At 34.5% G+C, this 15,118-nt stretch overlaps 1 protein-coding gene across 1 annotated transcript; it reads left to right on the forward strand.

Moving 5' to 3' along the window:
* The first annotated feature begins 412 nt into the window (after positions 1–412).
* Positions 413–11,316, forward strand: LOC121858358. Its single transcript, XM_042354793.1, has 9 exons — positions 413–569; positions 1,060–1,122; positions 1,669–1,844; positions 2,984–3,140; positions 5,086–5,258; positions 6,284–6,374; positions 7,134–7,320; positions 8,953–9,061; positions 9,689–11,316. The coding sequence occupies exons 1-9, from the start codon at positions 532–534 to the stop codon at positions 9,757–9,759; spliced, it is 1,065 nt and encodes a 354-aa protein (XP_042210727.1). The 5' UTR covers positions 413–531; the 3' UTR covers positions 9,760–11,316.
* The last annotated feature ends 3,802 nt before the right edge of the window (positions 11,317–15,118 follow it).

Consider the following 15,118-nt stretch of genomic DNA (forward strand, 5'->3'; position numbering starts at 1 on the left):
TATTAATGTAATGATAAATGGAAAATAATTTACTATTCACATACCAAAATGTTAAAGGATAGATATATATTTATGAAGGTAGATAGCAATGGTAATTATTTGTGGAAAGTACCTGCTAAATTATAGTTAGGAAATACGTAAAGGAAAATTTAGTTGCTGCTTCTGTCTAAAAAAACTAAACACACAGAAATAGGCGAATTATAATGTTAAAATAATACAGCGAACAGAGCAGTTAGTAATTGTTTAATATTTAGAATTTATAAGTCATTTTAGTCTCAAAACAACTACACAAATATTATTAAATTATTTAAGATATATTTACATATTTTTAAATGTAAAAATATATAAATAAAGTTAAATTCCTCTCTAGATTTTTATAGATGTAGTTTAACATTGGCTGTTTAGTGACGTCACGAGGACCACGACAATAACAAACCCAGGCAGCCAGACTGGGACTCATTACATCAGACTCGGGAACAGTTGGGCCAATTGGGTAGTTAGAGTACTCGTTAACAACACTTGTGGCGTATCATGGATTGGTTAAGAAGATTTATTGGCTTTCATGATAGGTAAGAAAGTCTTGATTTATTAGTGAATGAACATTATTACGGTATTATGAGTAGCACTTTCTAAGGTAAAGGCTTAATAAACAGCTATCACCATCTGGCTAGTGGCTACCCTATATTATCCTAATAGAATAATTTATAATGAAATGGATATAAAAATGACAGGTGGCTCCCAAATACTTGTTTTTTCTCCATTAATTTATACAGTAATAGTTTGGTTAAATGATTATAACTCATTGAGACAGATGGTGTTAGCGTGTGGTTCATTACCCCTAGTCTGGTCACACCCAAGACCTTGAGCCCCGTGCTAGTAACCTGAGCGAGTTATTTATACCTGAAACCTGACCAAACCAGCTTAAGCTAACCTAACTGTACATTATTTGCACCTGAAGCCTCACCTGACTTAACCTAACTATATATCCTTTTTCTCTTTATGCAGGTGTGCTTATATGATTGTATGTCCATCATGCTTTAAAACCATTCATGTTTACAGATCCCAACAAGATGCCAACCCACTTAGGAACCCTACGTGGGAGGAGATTAGAAGATCTGAAGGGTAAGACCATACAGTATTAAGTGTGTGAATATCTTACAAGGTTAGGTAGAGATATAATTACTTCCCCCTTTTCTAATATGACATTCTATCTTAGAGGATTCAGGGATGATAGTAAAGAATAAAATATACATTACAATAGAATCTTAATGTCTTTGGCTTAACACTCATCAGAAGGAAAACAATTTCAATTTAAAGAATAATTTAGAGTTAACATTATCATGATCATGTCCCCTCCTAAATGGTGCATTAAGGCCAGTTCTACAGATGGTCATGTGCTGTGTTTAGCAGGGTTGGAAAATGGTTGGGAAGATCAAAGAATTGGTAGAAGTTTGGGTAAAGGAGAGAGTTAGATAATAGAACATCAAGTACAGTATGAATGAAATTGTATGACAGTATCTGTAGATAAAAAAAAACAGAGGGAACCTGCAGTTATTTAGTAGTGCAGTTCTTAAAAAAGTAGATTGAATTTTCTTATAGAAATGGGTAAATTAATGATAGCTTCATTTTACAGGCTTATTTTCACTGATATCTTTTTCCCTTTAACAGGACACCACCTTCAGCTGGTCCATTTGTGGGTGGTGATGATGATTTTACCCCCTTTAAAGATTTTGAAAGCTCCTACTCCTCATTATTTAATGAAATGGATAACATGCTCAGGCAGTTCAATATGATGATGGAAGATTTTCAGCGTCATCCTGGCCAGGTCATCACGAAGCTGCCAGGTTAGTGTTCATTTATGTTCACCATTTTTGTAAATATATTTGTATGTATAGGATTAATGTGGTATTTCCTGTATTTTCCCATCCTGTAACAAGTACTGTTCACACTAAGTGTATATACAGTATTTTTTAAAATTTTTAAATATCCTCAAAAACTTTAACTTCTTTTTTGTGCTGTACATAATCTTAAACTTACACTTACTTTTCAGTGTAAATATATTTAATCCTGAAAGGAGGAGGAAATAATAGGGGTGAGTGTACATGTCCACGTGTAAAAATTAACATGAAAGGGCCGAGACGAGAAGTTGAAATGAGGGGCAGCCTTCGTGAGGTATCTCATCATCTCATAAATTTACTGTGTGGCTTATGGACAAAGAATGTACTGTAGCCAAAAGTGTCCTGAATCTGATTGTCATATATCGCTTTATACCATAAAGGAAGTGGAAACCCTACGTATCGTTATGGAAACAAAATTGTATGAAATTCCTATTTATGTACAGTAATAACTCGCCATTTAGTCGAGAGCATGATATGGCTTATTCCTCCTCGATCAAGTGCCAAACACACAGTAGGATTCTAGCCACATGACCACACTTGGCCAATCACCAAACTGCACCATCCTCTCAGGCTGTATTAAACGCCCGAGAACCTGTGGGATTGTGTATCTTCCGACGCTGTTTCCTCATATTTTTGTTTGGGGTGATTGGACACCTCTACAAGCTGAATACCCACTCATACTTGTTTATATTCTCAACTTGTATACAGAACTTTCAAAATGAAGCCTTAACTGCCAAATTAATTCACAGGGCTTCATAAATCACTTCACTTTTATCTGCTGAATAATGTGGAATGATATTTCATATACGTACTCTCTTAGCTGGATAACTTGCTCACATCCTCAAATTGGACACAGGACATACGAGGTGAATCCTTAGCTTCTATGTTAATTCACAATGTTTCATGTCACTTCACTATGCATACAAAGTGACATGAAGTGATATGATTCTTACCACATTACCTTGTTCCTAAGCTTTCAGTTGTTGAAGTAAAGTGTTCTGAAAATATTGCTGTAGACTTCCAATACAATACAGTACTGTAGTTCATTTAGGATCTCATTTTATTAATTTACTATTTTATTTCAGCAATTGATGAAGATCCGTCAGATCATAAGTCACCTCGTGATTTCCTACTGAAAGAGCCAGACAGCGAACCATCCGAAGATTCCAATAATCCACCTGATGGACACACTCCTCATCACCCATATTCTCCCTACTTTGGACCCACTCATCCTTACTCTGGGTAAAGTTACTTTCTCTTTACTCACATTATAAAATGCTTCAAAGAAAAAATTATGGTTCTTGTATAGTATGCACAAAGTTGTACTGTATAGTGTTCTTTTCCTTGGCAGGGTTTTCTTTTGAACTCACTGGAGTACTGTAAGGCTGTTACTTTAGCAAAGGTTTATGTTCTAATCCTTAATATTCAAGTTAGATTTATAATAGACCATATGATGTTGGTGTGAACTGACTAAGTAGATCAGACTAATGTTGTGGTAAATCAAAATGTGTCGGAATTTCAATTTTGTTTTTCACAGAGAGATACAGACAGGCCAGATAGGGTCCAATCTGTCCAGTTTTCCATTTTAACAAAGTCCAGTTTATATGGGTAACATGAAACTCTATGTGGGCAACTCTATGGAAAAAAATATTTATTTACCCCAAAATTTTGAATTACAAATATCAAATTAGTGATGATACTGTACAGTATAGTCAGCTATAAATCTGAGTACATTAATAATGTACAGTAATTCACCAAGCAGGGTCACTGCGCATCAAATTGCTATGCCATGTTCCTAAGTCTAGACAAGATTTTGGGGGAGAGAAATTACAGTACTATACTGTAATGTGCAGAGTTGTTTATAAAATGATATTTTGAAGGAATTTAATCCAATAATCACACATGGTATACAATACAATACTTAGAAACAACAAATCACCATCCTGGAATACTGTACTGTTGGCTAATGCATTTACACAGTACCTACAGTAGGCATGGCAGTAGAAGCTCCAAGAGGTTATGACCTTGTTTGTAAAGAATTTTTTTCTTCTTATTTCTTCTTGTTACAATTTTTATTGTTGTATATATTGCTGGTGTAACAGTCAGCATGATTGCCTCACAAGTGAGTGCACCCATGTTTGATCCCCAGGCAGCAGGATTTGGATGCTAATCGATTTGCGGATCGTGTTCTGGAGTAATGGTTATCCAGTGCAATCGGAGAGTTGTCCGGTCTTCTTGGATTATTCCTTGACATTGGCTCACACAGCTCATTAATGTAGGGTGTGGTTGTTGTTTTGGTGACAGCTTCTACACCTTAAACAAATTCACACCTAGGAGGCCCAAGGGCCAGCCATCATCAATCATGAAGGGGCATCTTTACTTACATGCACAGTGCTGTTGAGGAAAACTAACTTTAAATATTTAATTGTCACAAATCATGATTGTGATTGGTTGTACTGAATCTCAAAGGGCGCAGAATTGTAATTTAGTGATATGTCAGGTTTTTGCTGTATACGTCCCTCTCTTTGCAACATTTACATTATTACCAAAGTATATTAATTTCTATGGTAGGATTACTTTGGAACTCATTAAAGTACCGTATATATTTTTCCTTGGTGAAATGTACTGTACGCTGTAACGTAATATCGGACAGTACTGTAAACAGTATTGTCTTCAGGCTGACGTAATAGAGTTCCTAATAACAAATACAGTAATACTGTATCTCCATTGGCTGGAATCCCTCAAACCCGGAACTCTCCGATAGCCGGAATTTGAATTTTCTCGGAAAATCGTTCCCATATCTGGAATTTTATGAAAAGTTCCAACTTTGGGAATGATTTTCCGAGGGGCACATTTTCCGGAAAATTCAGAGAAAATTTTTCTGGTACCCGGAAAATTCCGGGGAAGGGGAATTTTTTTCCGGGTTCAAGAGATGATGTAATGGGCAATTTCTGGAACTTCCGAGAACATTTTTCCATTACCCGTCTTGTTACCTGTAAATCTCTCATTCCCGGAAGTGCTCTGCATCAATTGTTCTGGCTTATGGAGATATCACTGTACAATAGGTAATTTCATGAACTGTGGAATTGTTTATTTTTGTAAAATTATAGGTTTTTCACTGTTTTTCTGTGTTCAATTTTAAACTTTATATTAAAAGACTTATTGTTAATCATTTTTTTCTAAACAGCCCAGCAGATGATGATGATGATGGGGAGAATGATGGCTACCATGATGAATTCCACAGGTTTGGTGGAGGATTTGGTATACAGGTATTTGACCCACACCGTATGATTGATGATTTCTTCAAGGACTTTGGTGGATGGAACTTTGGAGAGATGCAGCCTTTTGGAGAAAATCCAGGTGAGTATGGCATTATTATTATTAATTTAGAATTAAATGTGTTTTATCAGTGTGTAGTGATGAAATAGAATGGTTCATATATCCACATATCTCTCCACACCTCTCAACAAAGAGTGAAACAGTTAGTGCAGGATATAGACGAGATCACTTTACCTTAGTGCAAAGTCATTGGATATCAACTTTTGCTCTTCTTATTTTTTAACCCCTAACATATGGCCAACGTACATATACATGACCGTAGGATGTTGTGGCTAACATATATGTATGTCGTTCTTGCCTGCCATGATTTTTAAAAGCCTATTCCCTTCCCATGTTACCAATTTTTACATCTCAAGTTATGGCGAGGACAGGTAACACATGGGTGTGTATGTGTACAAGTATTTCATCTCATATTCTCTACTGTAAATAAATAACCTATTTTTGTTACACACAAAGGACTTGTGTATGAGTTTGTCTGTATGTCTGTGTATTTCATAGTGTATGATGTGAGATGTACACAATAGGTCTAGGAGCACAGCTTATGAGAGGTAAACACACAGCTTTGTATGGAGCTTGAAAAAAATAAATCAGTCTGTGGTAGTGTACAGTACGTATATTATTTTTACAGATATTGATGTACCATAAATAGCATAGATAGTATTGTATGTCAAAGATGTTCAAAATTATTATACAGTACAATATTATGGGCTACTATTCGTGTTATTTCAAGAATAACACCCAGGAAAACATAATGACGCAACTAAAAACTGTACAGTATTTGCCTCCCAGTTGCCAAATATGCACCTTCTTTTTTACCGTATTACAGTATATCTTTCTGTATGGCTCTTTATTATATCATATAAAAAAAATAAGAATTGAAAAACGCCATATTTTTGCACATATAGTGTGTAGCGAAGTTTCGGATGTCTGTTCATTAGGGGTTAAACTATACTGTATCTACATATGCACATTTTAATTCTCATCAAAAATGTTCAGTTCTTCATTTTACATAGTTCATCAATTACCATACTTCTCTTTTTTAACAGATTCTCATGCCTTGCCTGGGCCTGGAACAGACTCTGGCGGACACAGTAGAGATTCTCTCATAAAGAAAGAGGACACAGATCTTGATGACAGGTATCTTTAGAATTTTGGAGTATCTTTCATTATTTGTTTACAGTACAGCACATTACTTTACATTACAGTACAGTACATTACATTACACTACAGTACATTACAGTAAGGATAAGAAATATATAACTCAAGGTAATGGAAACAAGAGACTTACTGAAAAAATTACATACTACTTCCTGAAGAATATTGAGGAATAATTAAAGAAAGGTGTACAGGTATAGGCATGAATCACTCCTAAGTTCTTATACACAGGAGAGTTAGATAGATTAATTAAAACACAAAACCAGAGCAGAGTTGATGAATAAGCTCATGAAATTTCTAAAGGGTTTGTGCATCTGCTCCCTTGAATTTAATTATAAATTTAATTACTGTACTACAATGTTAGGTATGTTGATGAGTTAGCTTCAGTTAGTTTTATAGATATGTAGACAATTAGGTTAGCTTAGAGGTAAATATATGAACAGTTAGTTTTGGTGAAAATATTTTAGTATCTGTCTCCAGTTTGGTTTGATTCACTAGTTTACACTTTTTTTCTGCACTATCTTACAGCAGCAAGTCATTGTATTAGATATCATTTAAAACTCAACCACCTTAGATGTTTATGAAATGTCTTGTTTTTATCCCTATGCTAGATGTAGATAAGATTTCTAGATAGGATTATTTTTATTGTGATGTAGAATTGGTCATAACACTGTATGTACTAGACAGCTTTTGTCATTTTGAAATTAAACTTTTTTTCCCCCTGTGTCTGTCGCTCAAAAGGATTACAGGAGGCCTTTCTCAGCTGTTGAAAGAGGAAAAGGGACCCAGTTACTCCTATGATGCCCCACCAACAAGTCCAGATTCAAGTGTTCCAAACGTTATTCAACCAGAGACAGACCGATCTCAACCAGGAATTAGAGGGAGTTACAGGTCAACATCTATTGTTAGAATTCGACGGTCTGACGGAGTGAGTAACAATGTCCTGTTTATGTTTTTTATATTTTATAGGGTGAAATTAAAGGCAAAATATGCAGTCTTTGATAAGTTCTTTGTCTGTGGACCGGTCTAATGGTTCTGCTATTTCACATGCAATCACATAGCTAGCTCTCACAACTGTCCTGGATTGGTTTTTGAAAAATGTCCTGCCCTTTTATGAGATTCATTATGAGTTCTTTCTTGCTCTCTGTAATAGCATGTCTGGATTCAAAGTGATGTTTCAGGTTGTAAACTTTTGGGATGGCTATAGATTCTTTAAAGACAAGACACAAGGGTTTACCATGAACCTATACAAACGAGAACTTTGAGGCTTATTCTTCTTGAAAGAGGTGTCTGTTATCCCAGTTTCATTTAGCAGCCATATTGATGATCATCATCATCTCCAACTTTCCCCATCACCACTATCACCTCCAACACCACCACCACAATCTCTATCACCTCCAACCACCACTAACACCACCACCATCACCAACCATCAGCACCATCACCTCCAGCCACTGCCAGCACCCACCTTAATATAGTACCACCACCACTCTCACCATATTCCAAGAAATCACAGATATTTGTACTTGAAACTTGAAAACTCTCACATCCAACTAACTGTCAACACTACCAATTATTATCTCCTTCAACGATCAATACCGACCTTAATGCCTTTATTACCACTCTTCCACTCACTACCTGCTACCATAACCACTGATGTCAAATACTGCTACATTATAAGCAAGTAACTGTACGAGTAGCAGATATATGAGGATGTAGGACTAATGTGAACTCTTTATACTTTATTACCTCCAACCTTTCTTCTGTACTAGTTGGCTTTATGTACATGAGTTGCCTGATTCATGTGAAAGCAGTAAATGAGGGATTGATCCTGGTATTACTTTTTATAATTGAGTATGGACTGGGCAGCTTAGATCTTTCCCCTCTTACTTATTTGATCCGTAACTGAGAGGGTTGATATTGTTGTCCATTTTCGAACCAACAAATTTTGATATTGGAGAACATTTATGGCAATGACAGCTGGAGCTCCAATACTCCCATTAGTTAAGGGACTAGGGTTGTGTTTGGAAAAATTGGCAGTATTTTCAAATTTATTTCTGGACTTCAATCTCAGCCAGACAAATCAGGGGTTCTGATAACTCTGCTTTTTAAAATAATGTAAACTGTTGACTTGTTGCTTGTACTGTACGTGAGTTGCTTAATTCTTGATATGTTTTAAAATGCCATTTCAGGATCAGTCTCTAATTTTCCTGTTTGAAGGATAGGACGAAGTTAGGACTTCGAGTAAGTCACATTTTGAGAAGTCCTTTCATAAATGAGATTTACAGTCAGAAAGCCTAGAATGTCATCTGGCTTGACTTCAGAGATTCAGCGGTCAGGAGCTTTTATAGAAGACTGAAATTTAAATTTATGAAGATTCCTTTGGTTTTGCAGAAGTTGAGGCTAACTACATTTTATAGCGACCCCATGGTGGTCTGAATTTAACTTTCAGGCACACCAATGCCCCTGTCCAAACACCCAGTATTTTGGTGCTACCATTACTATTATAAAATATGCATGTACAGGATTTAGCAGTGTTACCTGCAAAAAAAATTTTCAGACCATTGAGGAGACTAAAAGGTACACAGACAGCAGCGGTCGTGAAGAGGTGATAGTGACACACTCACAGCCAGATAATGGTAGTGGATCTGGTCCTCTTCAACAACCTGGTAAGTTAACATTACCTTTTACATAGTCTTTTGCCAATTGGCTCTCCTTTAGTTTGGTAAGTCACCTTAATCTGTTATTAATTCTTTGACCATGTGGTATTAGGGACAGTGATAACATCTTTGATCCTGTTTTTCAGTCCTGTAAGTCAACCTTACTTCTTATTAATACTTCGATTCTATGGCATTAGGAACAACAGTGAATATTCTCACCCCTTTGAAATTCTTTTTGCAAATTATCACATGTATTTTTTTATACACTATAGCAGAACACTATTTAGTATTTTGTCAATCTAATGTTAGTTTTCTTATTCTCGTTTAGCTTCGTAAATACTCACTGTTTAGATACCCCTTCGTCACTTCCCTCACTTTGTTTACTTTGGTTGCATGAAACAAGTTTTATCCAACATTTTTCATTAGATCAAATGATTCAGTAGTGTACACTCAAGAAGGCTTCACCTCTCCTATTAGAAACCCTCTGTAACACTCCTCCCTTCCCTATAGATTGATAACTCTTTTCATCTGCTGTTGATGCTCTTACCAATACAAAAATTATGTTGGAGTGGATAATATTGACGCTATTGTTGATTAAATTTATATACACATTATACCTTTATTTTATTTTCACAGGTGAACTAGAAGGAGCCAATAGCCATGATGGATACTGGCCTTTCATCTTCTCCAAGATCTTTACACGATAGATACTGAGTTTTTGCTAAGATCCAGCTGCCAACAAAAGTGATCGATTTAACTGTTGGTGTGGGCTGGTCCAAATTGCTTCTTGAATAAATCTTTTCAGATATACACCTAATTTCATTAATAACTAAGCATAGTCATCACTTTGAGTCACTGTAGTTTGTCCTCTTTGTTTTTGTGATATGCAGCTTCATATATCTTTGCTGGGCTTCCTACTTGAACATTTATGAAGACTTTGTTAATGAACTGTTGGATCATTGTCTCTTGTCTAGCATAAATCTTCTTATTTCTATGATGATACTGTACTGCACTGGGTCTTGTGTGTGTGGTGTCATTTTTCAAGAATCTCCATAAGTCATTTAAACAGTCATGATTAAAACTTTTTATTCTACATGTGCTGAAAGGTGTTTGCTTTGTGTCCAACATAAATTTTAAAGTTAAGATATTTGGTGAAGAGTCATTGGACAATGTGTTCTTTAAGGAGTATGGTATAGTTCATGAAACAAGTGTTAATGAATATAGCAACTTTATACTGGATATCCTTTATATGGTAATAGTCTTTAAAAAGATTAAATGTATTTACTTTTGAGAAATTTAAGGAATCATCACAAAGATCATGTTTGAGGTCATTAGTCCTCTTACATAAGCAGCTGTTTAGCCAAGTTGTATCTGGATTTTGCAAAAGTTTCAGAATATATTGTTCTGTAAATAACTGTCCATCGACTTCTTTTGTCTGGTGTGTTTGTACATAAACATGTATTATACATTATATGTATGGATTACTATGAAGCAGTTTACAAAACTGATTAAATAATAAAGTTGTTATGATTTAGGATGAATATGTCACAGTACAGTACTGTCTTAGCTAAAACCTTTTCATTTGCCAGATATTCTTGCACAATACGATGTAGACCTTTGTTGTTGGGGGCTCGAAATTATCATTATTACAATATGTGAAAGCTATTGGAAATGTTTGGAAAGGTTCTTTTCTGTTGGAGTTATACTTTTCATATTTATATACCCTGTACTGTACCATCATATTTACAGTCATTGTGCATGTGGTGGTGTCCAGCATTTGTTAACTTTTAACTTCTTTGTTTATATGCAATAATTTTTTTTAATATTAGAAGAAATTTACTGTAGAAAAAAAAGAGAGGTAATTTTACCTTTTTTATTGTGTTAGCTTTTATGGTTCCAGGATTGTACATCGTAGATTAAAAAAAAATCTTTATTGTGGTTTTCAACAGATGGTGAGCTTTCTTGCTCCAGTTGGTAAGGATATCGTATTTATTGTTTAATTTAGCTACAGTGGTCCCTCGTTTTGCGTGGGCGTAACGCTCCTGATATTACCACGAAAGAGCAAAACCGTCATTACTATAACCATGAATACTATTTTCTGGATTTTCACTTACCATGTAATACTCAATATTATAACCTATAACCTTCCCCGATCACTTGTGTGGCCTTAAATGTGTTCCTAATGATCTGTAAACCTCTTTCCCTCTCACACATCATTAAATAACATGTAAAGACAACATAATAAAGATGCAAATAAAAATGAACATTATTTTATATATGATGTGCCTAAATAAAATACCTGTACAATGCATATGGAATACTGTACTGTACTGACCAGCCCAGTTATGGTGTTCTGTCCTCTTGATCTTCCCTTCCAACTCTTCCCTGATACATCACAGCAGATGATGAATGAATGACGATGATGATGAATAATCTATCGCAAACTGTTGGTTCGTTCATCCTATATTCCCTAGTGCATGCCGCATAGCTCATGCTGCTCTGAAGTTTCTTTATTATTTTGACTACTAAAATCAACACTTTTCCATTTCTCTTGGGTTTCTTTGGTGTGTTACTGCCCTTGTCACCACCTTTAGAAGGATGTTTTGGAGCCATGATGGGATTTATGAGTACACAACACGGGTCACAGTGAGATGTATAAACAGTATGGCGAGGGGAGGCGGGAAGCTGTGCTCTGCGGTACTGATGCCTGGAGGTTTCTTACGGAAATCCGTTTGTGCGCGCAATTCATCCTCATAGGAAATCGGTAATACCTGTTACAATGAAAATAATTTTTTTATAAAAATCTGCAAAATCAACACCACAAAAACGAGGGTGCACTGTATTATGTACTGTGATTTTTCTTGTTACTTTATATTTTGTGTAACTTAACAAGCTGTCTTCTGCTTGGCTGCTGATATAGAAAGCTTTAAAGTATTTACTAAGACTTATTGTGTGAGACTGCTGGGGTATGCTAAAATACTTTTTCTCTCTGAACTAAAATTTAATGTGCCTAACTATTTAAGTACATCCAGAATAATACACAAGCACCAAGAAATGACCTCGAAAACCCATAAGTGGCGAGTAATTAGCATTGCAAAAGTAATTAAAATATTCTAAAAATCATTTGAACATTTTCTAAAAGCCATTTGAACAAGTTATAATCAAGATATCAAATTTTGGTTAACAGATCGTAAGCAGCACATTCAGGTACCTACTGCACAGAAATTTTGAACAAAATCATTTTTGGCCGAAATGAAAAAATTATCAAGTCTATAGCATAAAAAGGATTTTTTGACTAAAAATATTTTCTCTGTGAACTAAAATTTAATGTGCCTAACTATTTAAGTACATCAGGAATAATACACAAGCACCAAGAAATGACCTCCGAAACCCATAAGTGGCGGAAGTAATTAGCATTGCAAAGTAATTAAAATATTCTAAAAATCATTTGAACATTTCTAAAAGCCATTTGAACAAGTTATAATCAAGATATCAAATTTTTGGTTAACAGATCCTTAAACAGCACATTCTGGAGTACCTATACTACATTTGAACCAAAATCCATTTTTGGCCGAAATGAAGAAAATTGTAAGTCTATAGCCTTAAGGATTTTTGGCCAAAATACGTTTTCTCTCTGAACTAAAATTTAATATTTTCACTATTTAAGTACATCCAGAATAATACACAAGCACCAGAAAGGACCTCGAAAAAACCCATAAGTGGCGAAGTAATTAGCATTGCAAAAAGTAATTAAATCTAAAATCATTTGAACATTTTAAAGCCATTTGAACAAGTTATAATCAAGATATCAAATTTTTGGTTAACAGATCGTAAGCAGCACATTCAGGAGTACCTATACTGGAGAATTTTGAACCAAAATCCCATTTTTTGGCCGGAAAATAGAAAGAAATTATAAGTCTACCAAAAGCAGCAAAGGATTTTGACCAAAAATGCGATTTTTCTCTCTGAACTAAATTTAATGTGCCTAACTATTTAAGTACATCAGAATAATACACAAGCACCAAGAAATATAAAGCCCATAAGTGGCAGTAATTAGCATTGCAAAAAGCAATTAAAAATATTCTAAAATCATTTGAACATTTTTCTAAAAGCCATTTGAACAAGTTATAATCAAGATATCAAATTTTGGTTTAACAGATCGTAAGCAGCACATTCAGGAGTACCTATACTGAAATTTAGACAAATCCATTTTTTGGCGAAATGAAGAAAATTATGAAGATCTATAGCCTTAAAAGGATTTTTTGACTAAAAATACGTTTTCTCTCTGAACTAAAATTTAATGTGCCTAACTATTTAAGTACATCAGGAATAATACGCTTTTAAGAAATGAGCCTCCAGCACCCATAAGTGGCGAGTAATTACTTGTGCAAAAAGTAATTAAAATATTCTAAAATCATTTGAACATTTTTCTAAAAGCCATGAACAAGTTATAATCAAGATATCAGAATTTTTGGTTAACAGATCCTTAAGCAGCACATTCTGGAGTACCCTATACTGAAATTTTGAACAAATCATTTTTTGGCCAGAAATGAAGAAAGGTGTAAGTCTATAGCCTTAAGGATTTTTTGGCCAAGCACGTTTTCTCCTCTGAACTAAAATTTAATGTGCCTAACTATTTAAGTACATCCCAGAATAATACACAACACCAAGAAATGACACTCAAAGCCCATAAGTGGCCCAAATGTGATGGTACAAAAAGTAATTAAAATATTCTAAAAAATCATTTGAACATTTCTCAAAAGCCATTTGAACAAGTTATAATCAAGATATCAAATTTTGGTTAACAGATCCTTAAGCAGCACATTCAGGAGTACCTATACTGAAATTTTGAACAAAATCCATTTTGGCCGTAGAAGAAAAATTATGAATCTATGGCATAAAAGGATTTTTTGGCCAAAAATACGTTTTTCTCTCTGAACTAAAATTTAATGTGCCTAACTATTTAAGTACATCAGGAATAATACACAAGCACCAGAAGCGAAAACCCATAAGTGGCGGTATGACTAGCATTAAAAAAGTAATTAAAATATTCTAAAATCATTTGAACATTTTCTAAAGCCATTTGAACAAGTTATAATCAAGATATCAAATTTTTTTGGTTAGCTGAATCCAGCAAAGCAGCACATTCAGAATTACCTATACTGAAATTTTGAACAAATCATTTTTGGCCGAAATGAAAATTGTAAGTCTATAGCCTTAAAGGATTTTTTGACCAAAAATACGTTTTCTCTCTGAACTAAAATTTAATGTGCCTAACTATTTAAAGTACATCAGAATAATACACAAGCACCAGAAATGACCTCGAAAACCCATAAGAAATTGGCGGAGTAATTAGCATTGCAAAAGTAATTAAAATATTCTAAAAATCATTTGAACATTTTCTAAAAGCCATTTGAACAAGTTATAATCAAGATATCAAATTTTGGTTAACAGATCCTTAAGCAGCACATTCTGGAGTACCTATATAATTTTTAGACAAAATCCATTTTTGGCCAGAAATGAAAGAAAATTGTAAGTCTATAGCCTTAAAAGTTTTTGGCCAAAAATACGTTTTTTCTCTCGAACTAAAATTTTAATGGCGCTAACTATTTAAACATCAGAATAATACAAGCGCAAGAAATGACCTCGAAAACCCATAGAAATTGGCGAGTAATTAGCATTACCAAAAATGGTAATATTCTAAAAATCATTTTGAACATTTTCTAAAAGCCATTTGAACAAGTTTATGATCAAGATAACCAAATTTTTTGGTTAACAGATCCTTAAGCAGCACATTCTGGAGTACCTATACTGAGTACGAACAAAATCCATTTTTGGCCAAAAATACGTTTTCTCTGAACTAAAATTTAATGTGCCTAACTATTTAAAGGCATCGAATAATACACAAGCACCAAGAAATGACCTCGAAAAACCACCGTGTGGCGAGTAATTAACGCGCATTACCAAAGTAATTAAAATATTCATAAAATCATTTGAACATTTTCTAAAGCCATTTGAACAAGTTATAAATAAAGATATCAAATTTTGGTTAACAGATCGTAAGCA

This window comes from Homarus americanus, unplaced genomic scaffold, assembly GCF_018991925.1.
Source record: "Homarus americanus isolate GMGI-L3 unplaced genomic scaffold, GMGI_Hamer_2.0 scaffold57980, whole genome shotgun sequence".
Classification (NCBI taxonomy): Eukaryota; Metazoa; Arthropoda; class Malacostraca; order Decapoda; family Nephropidae; genus Homarus; species Homarus americanus.

Bases quoted from the DNA above. Each gene is read 5' to 3' on its own strand.
- LOC121858358 (XM_042354793.1), top strand. From the start codon at position 532: ATGGATTGGTTAAGAAGATTTATTGGCTTTCATGATAG. The intron at 1,845-2,983 runs GTTAGTGTTCAT...ATTTTATTTCAG, and splicing joins GGTCATCACGAAGCTGCCAG to CAATTGATGAAGATCCGTCA. The intron at 9,062-9,688 runs GTAAGTTAACAT...TTATTTTCACAG, and splicing joins TGGTCCTCTTCAACAACCTG to GTGAACTAGAAGGAGCCAAT.